Source organism: Sipha flava, unplaced genomic scaffold (genome assembly GCF_003268045.1).
Source record: "Sipha flava isolate LNK unplaced genomic scaffold, YSA_version1 43_pilon_pilon, whole genome shotgun sequence".
Classification (NCBI taxonomy): Eukaryota; Metazoa; Arthropoda; class Insecta; order Hemiptera; family Aphididae; genus Sipha; species Sipha flava.
Window position 1 is genome coordinate 1,713,590 of NW_020273171.1, and position 19,243 is coordinate 1,732,832.

The 19,243-nt window shown below is 26.7% G+C and overlaps 1 protein-coding gene across 1 annotated transcript; it reads right to left on the reverse strand.

Moving 5' to 3' along the window:
• Nucleotides 1-2,462: 2,462 nt before the first annotated feature.
• On the reverse strand, nt 2,463-18,211 carry LOC112689388 (cytochrome P450 4C1-like). Its single transcript, XM_025563081.1, has 8 exons — nt 18,123-18,211; nt 6,207-6,427; nt 5,777-5,971; nt 5,449-5,695; nt 5,097-5,394; nt 4,213-4,289; nt 3,948-4,137; nt 2,463-3,335 (listed from the first exon to the last, which is right to left on the reverse strand). Exons 1-8 carry the CDS (start codon nt 18,141-18,143, stop codon nt 2,965-2,967), a joined length of 1,620 nt encoding a protein of 539 aa, XP_025418866.1. The 5' UTR covers nt 18,144-18,211; the 3' UTR covers nt 2,463-2,964.
• Between the last annotated feature and the right edge of the window lie 1,032 nt (nt 18,212-19,243).

Sequence of the window (19,243 nt, forward strand, 5' to 3'; positions counted from 1 at the left end):
TTATAGGTAAGACTAAGCGCACAGGATATGAGGTTTGGGATAATGATATACACCTAATGTGACTATTTACATTCCGTTTAGAATGGCACAATCTTGTTTTTCGTATCCTAATCCCATAGGTAAATATACTCACGAACATCTAACGAGCAAAGGAGAATAACGAGAATGCACCTTATGCAACGCCACAGTAATAGTGAAATACTTGTTTACTGAATGCCTTCTATCGAAGGATTTCCGAGATGAACCGTTGATCCATTACAATATTTGCGCATAACTTACACCCAACTAGATGACAACAATTTTTATTCAACTACTCAAAAAGATGTACCTATTTCAGATAATATGACACAAACCATTCTTCATGTTCACATTATTCATTTCAGATATATTTATTACTATTAATATTTTTGCAAAAACTTTTAAAATATAATAATTCAGAAGCGCTATTAACTTCGGCAGTTGAGGCGTATATTAAAAAAAAAAAATTATTTTTCATAGTTCATTCTTCTAATATTATAGTAGCAATTGTCGAACGTTTTCTTTACGTAAACGTTTTTTCTTATATATTTTTAAAAAAAATTGTTCGTTATTAAAATGATAAATATTTATATATTTTTTTATTCCATTTTATTAGAAAAATATATGGTCACCTTATACATCTTATGTATATCCATCGATCCTGGTAGGTAGAATAAGTAAGATTATCCCAATGAAATTATTGCAAACAAGGGAAGTCACCACAGTTAAGTGGGTCATCACAACCGTCACACAACAATGATAGTAGAGCGCGGATTTATATGCATTTGCATATTTATTCTGGTTGGTCGTATGATATGCTTAGTTAGCACAACATTTTTTTCATGACATAACGATTTAAAGAATCAAATTTATTTAAAGGATATTTTTGCATATTTCGACATTTACCCATTTATTTTAATTTCAAGGGCTTATTTTACGATTTGAATTGCATATTTTGTTATTTTCTTGTTTAATTATATTTTAAATTTGAATAAAATGTATTACAATTACATTTAAATAAAATACTTTTTACTACACTTTATGTAGGTAAGACTAATAGACATTTTAAAATAAGATAAAAAGAACACATTTCTGAAATAAAATTAAAAAAAAATTTCCCCTAATTCAAACTTTACTAAACATGTTTTAAAATAACCATAATATAAATTTTGATATCAATACAGACTTAAAAATATCAAATATCCAAATTATCGTTTACTTTAATTTTGTTTTTAAACACTTACACATACACAATGAAATAAAAAAATAAATAGTTTTAATAATATTTTAAATGTACAAATCAATTTGAAATCTTCTTTAATCTCTCTACTAACTCTCCTTTTAAACAAACTCACAACCAACTTACCATAATTGTCAGAAATTTCAATATCAAATCTCGTATCCAAATATTTTATTAAAATTACCATTATCTATATTTAATAATAGCTATATTGTACATAAAAAAACTGATATATTTAATAACTTAGTGAATATGAGCGTCATATCGTAAATTATAGAAATGTAATATACTATATTATATTAAAAAACTTGTAAGAGTATTCATTTGCTGAAACATTTTAAATAAATATATATATATATATATATATATAGATAAAAAAATAAATTATATTGTAAACACATAAGAGTAAAAAAAATGTAAAAACTTTTAAAATATTGTGTTAATAATTAAATAGATATTAAATATCAAATAGCATTGATTTCATTTAATTTCAAGTGTAGATAAAATCATACTATCTATGTGTACCATATCGCTTAATTTGTCTTTGTATGATAAATTGAAAAATTTGTATTTTGAATTTTTTTATTAAAAATATATAAAAAATTGAGTTTATTATTAATTATGAGACTGTTGAGAAGTTGTTATAAATATATGATTAATAATTATAATATTATGTAAATATGTACAATAAAAATTATATGAAAACTTGTAAAATTCTGCTTTATGAGAACTCTGTATGTGTGAAAAGTCATAATTTTACAATTATATAGGTGTTTATTTGAAATTTTTTTATTCTTATTCAAGATAGTTTTTAAAATAATTTTTAGAAAATTTAAAATTTGTATCACATTTTTTTTTTTTTATTAAGAGGAAATAACTTTATTTTGTGGTTACGAAGCATCTGGGAAAAGCTTTACATTTGTATTGGTATAATTTATAAGCTTCACACTTTTACCACCAGAGCTCGTTATTGTTCGGATTTCATAGATTTAATGTAATACTTTAACGGTTTTTATTGTTCTGAAAAGTGTAAAAAATGAGTTTTCGTTGCTTTCTGGTATTTATGGGATACAATACAATCGACTATGTGCGTCATAAGTAAATGTTCTTGTATACTTCACCACGGAAGTGTATTCTTATTAAGTATACGCAGAATTGTGTGTACTCCGTGCTGCGAATAAATATTAATATAATATCTGTTTAATTTTTTTTTTCATATTCAAAATAATCTACCTTCGGCAGCATCAGCCTATGGGATATTGTCCTTATGTAATATTATAGAAGTTTTAAATGATGTTGTATGATCCAGAAAAATAAGTGGAACGAAACTCAAGTTAAAAATAAGAACTGATTTACTTAAAACGAAATGGTTGTAATTTGATAAAATAAAAAAAAAAAAAAATCAATCAGTTTCGGTGCAGGGAAACTAGTTTTCCTGAAATAAGTACTTTCTAATATTTAACTGTATTATAACTAAACGATTTATCTGTATGTAACCATTTGGCGTGCAACCGGTAGTCCGGTGTCAATTCAAAACTAATATATGCATTCATCAATCGATACTAATTTAAACTAAAAATACTATTTTCCCGAAGTATTGGCATAGCGCCGATAATCGGCCGTCTCACAAAACACGATGAAAATAGTTGTTCAATGATTTGAGTAAAAACAATGATATCAATAGACATTCAGTTCTTTCAAGAATTTTACGCAGGTACGTTAGGATTTTCATTTATGCCTGCAGTACTTAAGGTCCTTGGTAATATTTTAACGTAACAACCATCGACAAATTTGAGCGTCGACAAGAACATTAATCTTAGGTGTTCCGGTGTCGGACATTTGCTTGACGGGGCAAACGTATTTCTTCGTATCAGTGTCGAAACGACTGTTTTGATTTGAAACATGGCGTACTTGATCCCAATACAATTTCTATACCCTGCGCTGAACGGTATAAAGGCATATGGATGTCGATTATGGCACGCGTCCGGCAAGAAGTTGTCCGGGTTAAACTTTTCCGGATCCGGGTAATACTGCGGGTTCGATTGCATAAAAAGTGGACTGATAAATATTGTTGAACCTTGAACATAACAATAGAAATGATACAGTAAATTAAAACACGTGAGGATGCGTTAAATATAGTGCACCGAGTAGCCCGGATATCTAAGTGCAAGTGTTTTCATTGAACAGTCTTAGTGTAAATCACTATGAACAAAAAATGTATCTGGTGTGAAATTCGGTGTAATAATATTTTACCTTATCAGTTTTTTAAAACAACTAATTTAGATATTGTTTTAAAATATAATAGATTTGTTAAGACAAATACAATACTGTAATGTTCTCGGTAACGGAAACAGGAATATGCGTTTAGGAAAAATGTTAAGAGCGTTAAATGATCTCATCATATGCTACTTGATAAAAAAATAATAAATCGGGGTAGTTTTAACTTATACCATTTGTGAGATTCGTGAAAATATTATTTTCTGATCCGATCGATCTTAATATTATCGATTTAAAGAAAAACCAGTATTTTATGATCCAAATATAAATATTTTTTTTTAAGGTAGGTTTTCCATAACTTTCGTGTTTTCGTGAAAAGTTAATTTAATATGATTTTACATGATACTATGACGCGAATACCATTCAACAATTATTTTATATTGATTTAAATTGTTACATATTGTTTAATTACCTGCTGGACATAAATAATTTCCAATTTTCATTTCTTCCTCCAAACTTCTGCCAAAAATCGGCAACGGTGGAAAAAGACGCAACGTCTCTTTGATAACTCGTTCGAGATATTCCATTTGTTGCAAATCTTCATAAGTAGGTGCTCTCGTATAATCCCCGACCGAAAATATCGACTGTAATTCCTCATACACCTATAATTTGTAAACACCACTATGATTAAAGTTAAAAAAAATTAGAATAAAAGAAGATAAACAAAATATTTTTGCCTTGTTTTGAACATCTTCGTGATGAGCCAACATGAAAATAACACAGGCATTTGTCATTGCAGTTGTTTCTTGTCCTCCTGAAAATTGCGTTAATACTTTTATGAGTGATCTACTACTCCCGTTCATCTATATATTTTCATATACTCGTAAATATAAATTTAAAACGTTAAATGTCTTAAGTCTAACAGAAGAAATTTTATGTTTATATTCAAAACTTTAAATGATTATACAATTTTAATTATACGATTAATTTAAGTAAGCGCATCAAAGTTTTTTAATCTTAAGTGGGAAATTCGCAACTATCAACCTTAATATATCTTCCACAATAAAACAATTTAAAGTAATAATAAAATAATAAATCAACGACATTTTCTTTTATGGTACTTATACATTTCTGTTTTTATTGAAGTTGAGAATTAAACTATTAATCGTGACAGTTAAATATAGTTAATAATCATACAAAAACGCGTTATTTTATACGTTACACAAAGTTTGACGGTACAGATAATGCAATTAAATTATAAATAATATGAAATCGGCATACAGCAAGTAGGTACAGATAATTATAATATCACCTTTACTTAACAGTTGTTCTTAAAAATACATGTAAATTCTGAAATAGAAATAATTAATAATGTAATATTTTTCAATATTGAAGAACATTAAAGGTTTATTTTGGTTGGAGAAAGTAACATTTTCTTTGAATGGATTACAAGAATTAACATTAAATGCATAATATAATAATTTAACCTATACCATTCATGTGTCCTGTATACTTACAAATAATGTCTTGATATCACATTAGTATAATATTATCTATATTATACATTTTTAAAGTATACAATCCCATATTGATTTGTTAACAAATTTTTATTCGTATTTACCTATCATAATCGTTGCAAGCTCATCTCGTATTTGTTTATGTGAAATTTCATGATAATTTCCTAGAAGAATTTCTATCAATGACTTTGTCTTTCGTGGGTAAATGTCTTCATCGTTGACAAATGATTTATTCTTGTCACTAGAATTATTCACGTTCAGTTCGTTGAGTTTTTGAGAAATTATTTCGTCAATGAATTCGTTTATGATTTTTTGGCTTTGGTCATGATTTTTTTTAACACTCGAGAACTGGAATAATGTATTGCTTAAGTACCACGGATGTGTTACTCGGTACTCCCATACCTAAAATGATCGGTATGTAAATTGAAAATAGTATGGTTTTAAGAAGTTCCTTACTGTCATGGTCGTTTGTAAGTTTTCAACAAATCTATGATGGCCGCCATTTTGAGCGTTGAATTTTACATCCAGAGCTGTTTTGCCTATCATTTCCATTGTAGCCATACTTATAGGCATGCTTATGTCGAATTCATTCGACGAATCGCATTTCGTTTGAAGTATATTGTTGAGAACAATAGTTTCTTCGTAAAATAATGGAATAAATGATTTTATAATAGAAAAACTAAATGCTCCGGATACTAATTTCCTAACATTTTTATAAAAAAAACTATATCATATGTACGCTCAATCCGATGTTTTCTGCACTAAAGTCAGTAGATATGAGTACCTGTTATGCTTCCATTTCTTAGTATCTTCGATGCTAAATATTCCTTGTCCCATAATAGATTCACGCAGAACCTTGTATTCCGCCGCTTTCTTAATCAACTTTGGATTGGTCAAAACGAATTCTATTTCTTCAGGCTGGGTGAGCACAATAAATAATATATTGAATAACCAAACTCTGAATAAAGACTTGTCATACCTAAAACAATTTTTAATTAGTTATGCCCACGATACTTTATCGACATTTCATAATCTATGAAAGGTCATGTACAGTTTCAAGTTATTGTCAACATTTTAATTTTTTTTTTGTAATTATGAGTCGAATATTTCGTTTTGTTCCAACGAGATACAATTCAATTTGTTTATTTGAATTTATTAATACGATATATTTTTGAGATAATCGATAGTCAAATATGTAGAAGTCAGGTACTTACATTCGGTATACTTGCATTCCACATTTCATAAGTTTTTCAGGTTCCTGTAGGAATAGCGGCAGCAAACCAATAATGGGCAACCCGTCCGGGCCGGGTATTTGGCTGGCTAATATTCTTCTTCGCCTGCCGTTAAATCTCAACACAATCGTCATCACTAGTACGGCCGACAATATGGTAAGAACCAACAACCACATGGTGCTCGATTCACGTAAATCGATAACCTGTGAATATAATACTTATTTTAATCGAATACACATGTCAAAGAACGTCATGTGAATTGTAGTTCATGTTTGCCCGGACATCTTCAATTACAGACGAGGACGTTGCAGGTATTAAGTGCACACTTAGTCTCGCCAGTGTAAGAACACAATAGTAATAACCTCGTCGTCGAAAAACTCATTTTCCGGACTAACAACCTATTCGGTAGTACTATCGACAGTAATAATTACTGTCGCAAATTAATTAATTGATTAATTCAATTATTGAAAATGTTGCCAAACGTCAAACAGATTATATTATTATATTCTTACAATCGCATGCGCGTACGTGCGTATAATTATAATAGTACCTATATCGGGGCGACCTATACCCGACAAAAGTTCCGTTTATAAGAATATAATATACTCCATGGCATTATAAATTGTGAAACACACAAATTTCATTTATTTTTCTAGCTAATATTTTGTTTAACGAGATATTTCCCTACATTTACAAATATACTTTATAATTACTTTTATTTATAATAATACTTCATAAATATAATAATAATAATTTCTAAATAAATAACCACGGTTATACGGTATTGAATTACTTAATAGTTATTTCGTTTCCGGCATGTTTTATTTACGCGATTATGTATACAATACTTAAATTCATTGCATTTGTAGGCATTACAACCATATATAATTTCGATGTTATGTAGTGAAAATGTAAATCGCTGTTATTATGCTAAATTCTAGGGCGTTTGTAAATTGCGCCCACATTAAGTAGGTAGTAATAATACTATAGTAAATTGCGCCCGGGATTTTTCGGAGTCTAAAATGGGTATAGTAAATTGCGCCCATAGTATCTACTATCTAATCGACCTTGAATTCATCGTTACCTGGTATTTTTAGAGCCAGAAAATGTTTGCAATTATTTTAACTATGAATTAATGCCTACAATGCCTGTAGGTAATCGACTTAAACAATTTTCTTGCTATGTTAAAACAAGTACATATATTTTATTCGCTGACTTTCCGCTGAATATTTGGGCATCAGCTTCTGCAACATTAACTCGGACAACTAATGCTTATGAATCTTTCCTGTACTAACTGTATTTGTATTTTATTATTAACATTTTTAATCTAACAAAAATATTAAAAAAACTATAGTTAATACCATAATATAAAAAAAAAAAAATGAATTTTCTTATTTTTATTAATAAATTTATTCATCTCAAGTAAACTAAAAAAAAACATTTTCGGAGGATAGTGATAGTTACTTCCTCGAGGTGTCCTCTGGGTAATGTTAAATGATTATCATAAAAATAATATTTCTATTGGGCGCAATTTACTGTACAGAAATTTGTACCTGAAAAATACAGAGCGCAATTTACTACACAAAACTTTATACCTGAAAAAATACCGGGCGCAATTTCCGTTTGTCCATATTCTACATATCTTTCCAAATTAATTTATCAAGGTTATTCTTTTCTCGACATAATATTTCTCCCCAACTAACTAAACATGCGTACTGTTTACTTAAATAATAAACTGAAAATCGTCGCTGTCAATAATGATCGACGTTTAGGTGTATACTTTTTCAGACTTCTAAATTAAACTGAGTGATTAATAATGAAGCCTGAAAGTAATAATGTACTTTATCTCTTTACTTGTTTAATTCTTAATTTTATAATACACAATCAGTGAATAATAAACTAATAATAATGTGTGATCTTAATAATAATTATCTAGTATCTAGTTTTAAAAACATTGGGTATACGATTTAAAAGCTAGTTTCGATGTAATGTTGAATTATTTAATAACATTGTAAATTTGAAACTAGAGTTTTGACTATGGTGTAACCAATATTTTAATTTAGTATTATTTGCTAGACATTTTAATTTTATAAATTAAATTATAAAATAATAATAATAATTAATCAACACTTTATTTTTTGTTATTTATAGATCTTAGGATTCTAAACACAGGTTTATTATTCATTATATCTTATTACATCACTGTTATTATAATGTATTAATCTCCTGTAATATCTCATTATGTTCATCTATCCATTATGTACTATTGCATAGTTACGATTGTTAATTTTGAAGTGTTAAATTATTTTCATACTAGTGAGTATTAAAATAATATTAGTATTGAATACAGATTTATATGAGCTTATGTTAAAAAAATAAGAACCATATAAATTGTTTTTATTTAAAATTTGAGATATTTAATTTATTTTATTTATTTTATGCATGACATTTTTTCGTTCAAATTTTATTTATCGAATTGTATTGTTAAAAATGTATATAGAAATTGTACATTTGGCATGCTGCAAAATGGCTTTTCTTAACTGGTTTATATTATCTATACAACTATTTGGTTATTATATATTATATATTTTGGAGAAGTATTGTTTATTTTGAACAGTGATTTAGTTGTAAATCGATAAATATGATAAACATACTAAGTTATTTTTAAAAAATGTTCCCAATTTAATATTTTTTAAATTTTCGTGAGTTAGTAATGTTTATAAATAAAAATAATAATATAAAGGTTATGTATCTAACATAAGTAATAATGACTACCAAATTTTTTTCAAAATTATTTGAAACTAAATTGATTATTGAAACAATATTATTGAAGGTCAGTCAATCGAAAGGTTTCATAATTAATATTTAAACGGCTTATTTAGGTAAGTCATTTTGGTTTAGTAATTTTGTGCTATCACTTTGTCAGTCATTAGTTTTGAAGTTTAATTTAATTTTAAATGTACCAATTAATGAAATCGAATTATTAAAAACCAAAAAACGTAGATAATTGAATTTCGTGTTTTTATGCATCAAGGAGAGATTCGATGATTTAATTTTAGCATTTATTTATTTAATTTTTTATGAACATTTCATTTTGAACAGTTTAATATTGAATATTAATTAAGTGTACATTTAACATTTTATGTATTATTCGGCGTCCAGTAATTTTGTAATAAAGGTTAAAGTTTTAGAAAACACAGTATATTAATATGAACATCAATTGGTGTAATATCAAGTTATAATTTTAGAGAAAGTTTTATGTGTTATTATGAACCAGTTTTATCGATATTCGTTTTTTAAAATAATATTTAAAAAAAAATAGTTTAAAATATTGGGGGAAAAAAACTTTTTCTCTTTTACGCATGGTAATATACAACCGATTCGTCGTGGTGTAAATTCTTTATTATGTTGTATCTAAATAATCAGCCGTATGCATGTGTGTGTGTGTGTGTGTGTGAAAATATAGAAAATATATGTAATACAATTATATTGTCAAGACTAGGCATGTCAAACACGTGGTTTATTTATTTGCGGTTCGCGCGCCTACCAATATTAATGAATCAAATAAAAAGTTAAAAGTAAAAAAAAAATTATAAAACATTAGTTTCATGACTTAACTATATTAAATTCTTAAAGAATGATTTATTTGGTAAACATTATTATGTCTTAACTTCTAATAAACCATAAAAGAATAAGTTTTATTGATGGTTTTATATGTGTAAATAATATAAAATATTTATTTTTTCGTTAAATATTTATGTGGCCCATTTGATACTTATTTGAGTTTGATATGCTTGGTCTGGTCTAGACGTAGGAAATTTGCCTAAATGAATTGGTTCGGCTCAAAGTGTTGCAGTTATTACGTATTGCCGGTTTCATCATTATATCACTATTTCGCTGTACGCATAATTTCCCGATAATTGTATTACTCATATATCAGTGTATGTTTAGGGTAGCGGTAAAAATAATATACATTTAAATTTGTGCTTATTGGTGATTAAGATATCTACTCATATTACGGTAAGAATAATAATGTTTTTTTTTTTTTTTTTACGTAATATTTCCCTGAACCATTGTTGAAACCATAACTAACGTAGTTACGTTTTAGATTCATAATGAAACGATAATGAAATTGGTTAATAGCTAACATAATTATTTTTATTTTGTATTTGTAAACACAATTCTGACCAGAAGGATTGATCCAATCATCATAATCATAAGAGGTTAAAGATAGAAAATATTGTCTTGTCAGTACCAGGAGAAGAGGTACAATTTACGAAATTCGCAATTGTTTTCTTAAAGATAACAAATAACTGACGTAAAGTTAAAAAAAATAAAACGGCAACATTTACGGCACGCCGTCCCGATTTTTTTGCTACAACTCACAAATGAATAACAGTAAAAATTTGAGAAGTTCACAAAATGCTTATATATCTATCCTTACAGAACTATTATTTATAGATTATATAATTTTTAAATAATTTCAATGATATCTTAACATTTCTTGTGTTATTTCAGTTTTTTCCCTAAAACAACGATAGCATTTTTTTTGGCACGACAAAAAGTTTTGAACAGTTTTTAAATACTTCCTCTTAATAACTTTAACTTTTTAATGAAAAAAAGTGAGGGTAAAATATAAAGTTTATTATTTATATATTAAAAATTGATAGTTACAAAAAATCATGGAAATCACAAGATTTTCATAATTTTAAATTAAATCAACAAAAAAGTCTCAAAAGTTTTAATTTTAATAATTAAGGTTTAAAAATTGGTTATAAGATTTTTCATAAGATTTGTTTTATAGACCTTTTTAATTTACAAATATTAACTGTATCGATTCAAAACATTTACTGAGTACTAATACATGCATTTTATAGACATTATGCATTCGGATCATGATAAAAAGAAAAAAAGAATGTCGTTTACATTTACCAAACTTACCCACATTTGAAGTTTTTTTTATTTTTCGAAAAAGTTAGAATGTTAAATATCGATTTATTTTATAAAAAAAATTGGTTACTACTATCAACCATCTTTATAATCATAAACTGATTCACCCGACCACTTTTACTAAGAATCGTTTTTTCGAAAGTAATTAATGGCACGGGTTTACAAGACCAATACAGCAATATAATTGACCCGTTCTCCCGACCGCGGAATGTCACCCTTAATCTTTTTCCCGTTTGTATATATTTAGTCCGGGCTGTGAAAATTTACACCACTTTCCAAGCCGAAGAAGTTTCTGGTATAATTTTACACTTTAGACGAGCCGTGATTATCGCAGTTAGTTTTCGTTAGCTCGTAAATCAATTCAATTATCGCTTAATTTCACTGTGTCTATGGTACCTATAGGTATATCAATTTGTTGGGTTCGATTAGTTCGATTTACGTACTTAGTCCACACACACACTTGGCAGACATACACCCCCCCCCACACACACACACACACTTACATCTATGTAATATACCTCGTTTTATTCGAATTCGATTGAATACGATTCATTGCAGTTGACTGCAATACTGCAATGTATCAACAGTGTAGAAAAATCTTTCGAAATGTACCTACTACGGTTTTTTCCTCTTACGACACGTCGTTTCGTCATACACCGTAAGACTACACGGGCTCATGTGATGATGGATTTCGTACCCGGAAAATAGATAAAATAGATTATTTCCGTGTTCTGTGTAGAAATCCATTTATCCATTTGGACACGGGAACCGAGCATACGGATTTGATTTCCGCGTTCGACTGTTGGGCACACAACCATCCGAATATATAATATTCTATTCTTTGTGCTTATTCATCGCTCATTTTTCGAGTGACGTTAAAAAACAAACAAATCATCTACTTAGTAAACACATTCACGACTCATCTTGATGTACTCCATTTTCGCTACTAATGCCCACATCAAACCAACCTGTCGATCGGTATGATCGCACACATCGATAATTTTCCCTTCTTTTTCGACTCCGTGTTAATTTTTTCGTCATTATTTCAGTTGTTGAATGGAAAAAATTAATTTCCATCCGCGTTTATTTTGGGTTTGAATTAGTTAAATCATCATCATATCTCGTAAGCCACATAATCCACACATTACATATCTGTTATACAGTGCGATTTGCTATCAGCTAGTGGACCCCATTACACGTGCATTTTAAATAAGTGTAATATTCCACATGTATTTTTAATTCACGTATATTATTATAGTTTGTGTTATTTAAGTACACGTGTAAATGTGTCATTCATTAAAGGTTTATATATTTGTATAAGGTCGTAAGATATGATATTGTACATGTTAAAAATATAATCCATTTTAAGTTCTGAAATTAATGATTTTATTTTTGCAATAATTTAATTTTAGATTAAAAAAAATGAAACAGTCGCTATTTTTTTTTACGAAATTAGTTAGACGATTTAATTAGTCTAGTTGGATGAAATTTCAGCCATCCAATAATGTATAAAATAGGTACTCAACTACAAAATAATGTTTTATAAATAATATTTAAACTCAATAAATAAATATTTATTATACGAATCGATTATACGTGCGCATTAATACACGAACTTCGAGTACAGGTGTATTTTAAAATACGTCTAAAATTGTTATCTCTACTATCAAAATTGTTTGTAAAAAATAAAAGAAAAAAAGAAACTAAGACTGATATTGTTCAAGTTTTTTTTTATTCAGATTTCAATTTTTATTGAATTTTAATTTGATTTCTGGTCGACATTATTTATTATGATTCCCCTAGGGTGATATATACATAGTTATTATCACGTTAGATCACAGAGAGTTTTAAAAATATTTATGTTTAATTTAAATTCAGTATAACGACAAAGAACTTTATTTTATGTATTACTTTTTGATTTATATAAATGTAATAAAAAATATGTTAGTATTTACGTCAGTCCTATTTGATTGAGTTGTCTTATGTTTGTATAAATTTTTTCTTTAATATTAAAAATGGAATTTTAAAATGTATTCATCCAAAGTAACGAACTTGTTTTTACGAAAGTTCATAAGTTCATAATAATTGTAATTTTATTTTTCAGTATTCGTTTACCATGATGTATACCTTACGGTTTGATATTTTAAATAACAAATAAATATATTATACCTACATAATTCGTAATTTTTTCATTGCACGAGCAAAAAATCTCGTTTTATGAATGTTTAATATATATAGAGTTAATGATTTTTCTTAATCCGAAGAACTTAATTGTAATTTTTATAATCTATATATATATATATATGTTACATACAAAGTCCGGAATTGTACACTTCGCAATTTGTACAGTGATTTTTGTACACATTGCGAATTGTTCAATGTTGCTGTACAAAGTAACTAAATTGTACAAGTTCATTATACAATTCGCGATGTGTACAATAATCACTGTACAAATTGCTAAGTGTACAATTCCAGACTTTGTATGTAACATATATAAAAATGGAGCCAAAAATGTATAACAATTCATCAATTGAAAACGGCTGGGCCGATTTGGCTCAAATTTTTTTTTAACTGTTCGTAATTGCTAGGAGAAGGTTTTTACAAAAAAACAATTTTGGAAACCCCATTTTTTTAAAATTTTTTTTTTATTTATTTAAAATTTTTTTTGATGATTGATTTTTTGAGTTCCGGAATGTTTTTTTGAATTTAAAAAACTACAGCAAGCTTTAGCTTATAAAATTGTCCCTATGACATAATTAATCGTTAAAATGAGGCCCCCGGCCAACACCAAAGAATGGATCAACATGGAGAGTTAGTCACACTATTTGTTACCATATTCCTCCAAAACGGCTTAACCTATTTTAATGAAATTTTGTATATACATTTGGTAGGTCTGTGAATAAGTTTTTATCTATTTTTTATATTCCTAAGTGCTATTGTTTAATAAATCGTAGTTTAATTTAATAATTTTTACCCGGTCGATAACTGCGCAATTGAAAATGAATGAATGATACTATTAAGAAACTATTAAAAAACTATTAAAAACTATTTAAAAACTATTAATTTTATTATTGTTATTAAATGATGGGTATTGCATAAATATTAAACCACAAGATTTCGCAACAGGTGCCAAAACAATCAAGAATGTTAGTTCGAAGGATTATTATTCATATCGGATGATGAATAGATACGATCAGGACAACGTTATTCTTCGATGTCGTGAGCTTTGTCAACAGTTTATGGTCGACATGTATGTAAAGATAGAGAGCGAACGATTACGATACTTGCAATTTATCAAAAAAAGCTGCCTGCGGAAGGTTCTCAAAACAATTGTTAGATATCAGTGATGGGAATGTTACTACAGATGAAATGGTATGCTCACAATTACCAACCGATTTCTGCACAATCATTGATTCGCAAGATGCTCTCATTAATCAGATATTTCTCAATGTACTCAGATAATACATAAATCATGAGTGGCTGGCAGAAAGAGCAATTTTAGCAGCAAAAAATGTGGACGTCAATGAATTGAATCTCAACATTGATACAACATTTGTTATCAGGAGACTTAGTGTCATACAAATCTATTGATAAAGTTTGCGATGCTATTGCAGCTGTAAATTATCTAACAGAATTTTTAAACTCATTGGATTTACCAGACATGCCACCGCATAATTTAGAACTGAAGGTTGGATCTCCGATTATTTTGTTTCGTAATTTGAACCCACCACGTTTGTGCAATGGCACGCGATTAGTCGTTAAAAAATTAATGAAAAATGTTATCGAAGCCATCATTTTTAAATGGCAAATTCTGAGGTGAAAATATATTATTATCACGAATACCTATTATAACCACAGATGTGCCAATACAATTCAAACGCTTTCAATTTCCAATTAGATTGGAATTTGTAATGACTATAAATAAGTATCAACGCAAAACGATATCTGTCTCTAGTTTAGATTTGAGCACATCATGTTTTTTACACGGATAATTATACGTGGCGTGCTCTCAAACCATCCAGTTTGTTTGTGTTGGCAAAAGATGGAATGACAAAAAATATTGTACAGTCTGTTGTATTAAGGGATTGATATTATTTTTTACTAATATTTCATAATTAGCGATGTATATAATTTTAAAGGATCAATTTTAATAAGTTATTAAAAAAATAAATCTTTGATGTTTTTTCAGTTTTATACTTCGCCACTGTTCACAGCACTCCATACCTCTTTCACTTATATACCACATTCTAACACACTTGTGTTAAATTAGTTATTTTTTTCTAGCAAAATATTCTCTAGAAATAATTTATATGACAAAACAACGTTTGTCGGGTCAGCTAGTAAATTATAAGGGTTTGAATCCAATCAATAGACATTGTATAAAACGCCCAATACTGTTGACCCTTAATTAACAGTAAAATTTCTGAAATTGTTAAGTTAGGCCTAACATGATTTTCAGATTATCAAAACCTCTTTCCTAATCCAATATTAAAGTATAGGCTATGAAATTAAAAATATTACCTAACATCCGATAATATGCCTTTTTAGTGTTACCCTTTAATCTCTGAAATTAAGATTTATTATTTTATCAACGTAAAACATTAATTCTATACTTTTCTATTCTAAATTGTTACACAAATATAAATATTATTATTTAAAACTTCGTGTATAATAAATTAATATAGGATTGTTCTTTATTTCGGCATTGTGTCCTGTTGTTCTGACAAACTTCTCTCAGGACGTTTTTTATTTTGTAGTTTCAATTCTGTCACATATTAATCTCGTTTCTTGACTTACTTCTGTTAATTTATAATATTTGTTATTTATTTTATAAAAAAATCGTTTTTTTTTACTATATTTTTGTATGACATTATTGAATAGAATAATATAAGAATCTATAATTTTCAGTTGTATTTTTGGTAGTAATGGGTCGAACCTGGTTTTTTCGGTGTCGAATCGAACTCGAACCAATCATTGTCAAAGTATTACGAACCCAAAATGAACTCAACTATTAAAATTTTTTATCAAACTCATAATTTTTTTCCCTCTTATAAATATATTGAAATAATGAAAATTTTACTTACATTGTTCATAGGTAATTTAATACACATAAAAATATACAATAAATTATAATAATATTTATATATATATATCATATACAATATAAATATCCAATACTATTATTTCTAATACAATTTTTAAAAATATAGAGTACAAAAAACATTTATATTTTTCCTTTTCACTTTTCCAAAAATAGATTTTTGGCTTTGATCATATTATCACACATCGTATGTAAAAAATAAAATAAAAAATAGTCTGTTATAATATTACCTATATCATTGATTTTATAATATTGTATATTTTAAAATCAATGTCTATAGATATTTACATAAGTAATCACATGCTTCAACATGGAATTATTTTATTTTATCATACCTAATCGTAATAATATAAAAAAATAAAAATTGTTAATTTTACAATGATACTTATTATTAATAAAATATAATAAGTTATTATAAACTATAAAGTATTGAAAATTAATTTTAGATTGTTTGATAAAGAATATTTTCAAGTTCTAATTTCGAACATATCTAAATGGTAAATAGTTCGGTTCAATTTTCTTTAATTTTGTATTTGATTAGGTTCGACCCATTAATAATTTTTGAATTTTTGTTTTTACCATAATAAATTATTATTTGTGTTTCATCACATCTTTGTCGACGACGTAAACCGTACGTATAATAGTAAAAATACTATTATAGTATTATAAGTATATTTATAGTAGTATAGTTATATTTACCGACCGATACGATCAGTTCGTTATCAAATTTGTGTGTGTTGCTTGTGTTGATGACAATCGTCATCAAAATGAATAAACAAGTTTTTTTTTTAAAAAGTTAAGTAAGTATACATAAATTAAGGATTTGAGGACATTTTAAAAAGTATTAATTTAATTTAATTATGATATTTTATGTTTTTCGAAATGTTTTTATGTGCTAAAATTCTAATCTTTAATAGTTTAAACATTTTATTTTTTCTCGATTAAAAATCAACAAAAATATATATATGCTATAAATACTTATTAGTTTAAAACTGTTATAGATAATATTTTTGTCCTGTATTTTATTTTTTTAAATATGATCACCCTAAATTAATAAATTCAATAAAGTTAATCCGAAAAACGATAAAATAACGATAAAGATAACGATGAAATTTTAAATATATTGTAAATTTTTATAAGCACATCTTCTATACTATAATGGTTATTATTTTTATTGTTTTAATAATTTTATCTAAATGAAAAACTGGCAAAAAACAAGAGGTACATATGATATTTAAAGTTTTAAATATATTATTATAATATATTGTAAATTATTTTATCTATTATTATAATTTAATGTATATTTATTAGTACATAAATAATTTTAAAAAATGCATTCAAAATAGATAAAATTTTATTAATGTTATTTTTGGTATCGATGTATTACATTGTTGGTTAAAAAGTTAAGCTTTTAGTAGTATGACATAGGTAATTTTTTTTCATTAAATTAACAAATACATTACAAATAATTAGATACTTAAAACTCTTATTAAAAATAAAATTATGTTAATTAAATATTTTAAAAAAGCATAAGATATTGATAATTTTCGGTTAGAAAATTAGTTGATTCTAAATCAGTATTTTATTCCGTTGCAGTACTTGACGATTTATAAAAATGATTTAAGTTATAAATACTAAAAACACACCATATTATGAAATAATTATTATGATTAAAATAAAAACAACCAAAGATACCTGATGAAATAACATTAATAATGGTTAATAAGTATGTATTATATTTCCAATCGGTCATTTTTCAAAGGTGTTCCGTACAAATTTTTATTAGGTATTTGTAGTAAACGAGCACAAAATTTATTTAAATTAATCAAAGAAATATTACGATTTACCTTTTGTATAAAAGTGTTCATTTTTCTTACGATATTATTAAAATTCACAAAACTTATCACAATACCGAATAACAAGTGGCATACACAACGCAAGAACGAACAGTAAAGTAATTGGTCCTATAATAGTTCACTTATATATTTTCCCTTCCCTCGACAGTTTCATTTTGTTGGTTTAGTACATAATATACGTACATTCATAACTTAGACACATATATTGTGTTTATGTTTTATTATTTATATTTACAAATATGTCATACATACATGCAATTACGCAGAAAACGAATACAACCAACATTAGAGAAAAAAGGATATAATTTTTATATCATATTTTTTATACTATTTTAATATAATAAGGTATTTTCACTGAGTTTCTTAAAATTAATTATGGGATTAGAAGTGGTGTAGGTAAGGTTAGGTAGGTTAGGTAGGTTCAAGGGTTCAACTCCCCGCATTGCAAAAGTCTTAGTTAGTAAATAAATAGCTAATAATAATTTTTATTATTACCTGAATATATCAAACCATCCCATAAATAATCTTTACCTACACACTTGGATATTGGTGATTATTTTGTGTAAATATATATTCATTTTCTTTTACATATTTGTATTCTATAAATTATATACAATAATATATTTTAAATGGAAACATAATTTAACATTTTCAAGTAAACCTAAGTAAATCATTTGAAAATGTATAGACATTAAATTTCTCAGATAGGTACATTTAATTTATTGATAAATTTTATGAGCAGGGTTCATAAGTTCATGCCCTAAAAAATGCCTAAATAAGCATGCATTTATGCACTTAAAATTGGCAAAATATGCTTTGAAATATTCTTTAAAAAGTTAAAAAAATATGCATTTATTTATTTAAAATTATACATTTAAAAATATCATAAATAATTTTTGAAATAATATGAACTATCCATTCATTTTTTTTTTTATAGATATATTTTATTTATATATGTCACAATTAAAAAAAAAAAATAGATTTTAAATACTATTTAATACTATTCTTGAGCCTTTATGAACTGCGTATAATGTACGTCTTTGTCAGTAATTAAATCTGAAACTTTTGAAACTAAATTATTCATTAAATGTACGAGTATATCTAGAAGATAA

Excerpts from the sequence above, each read along its gene's own strand:
- LOC112689388 (XM_025563081.1), bottom strand. The coding sequence starts at position 18,143 with ATGAACACTTTTATACAAAAG. Across the intron at positions 6,428-18,122 it reads TGAACACTTTTATACAAAAG|GTTATCGATTTACGTGAATC; the intron begins GTAAATCGTAAT and ends TTATATTCACAG. Across the intron at positions 3,336-3,947 it reads AAATTATTTATGTCCAGCAG|GTTCAACAATATTTATCAGT; the intron begins GTAATTAAACAA and ends GTTATGTTCAAG.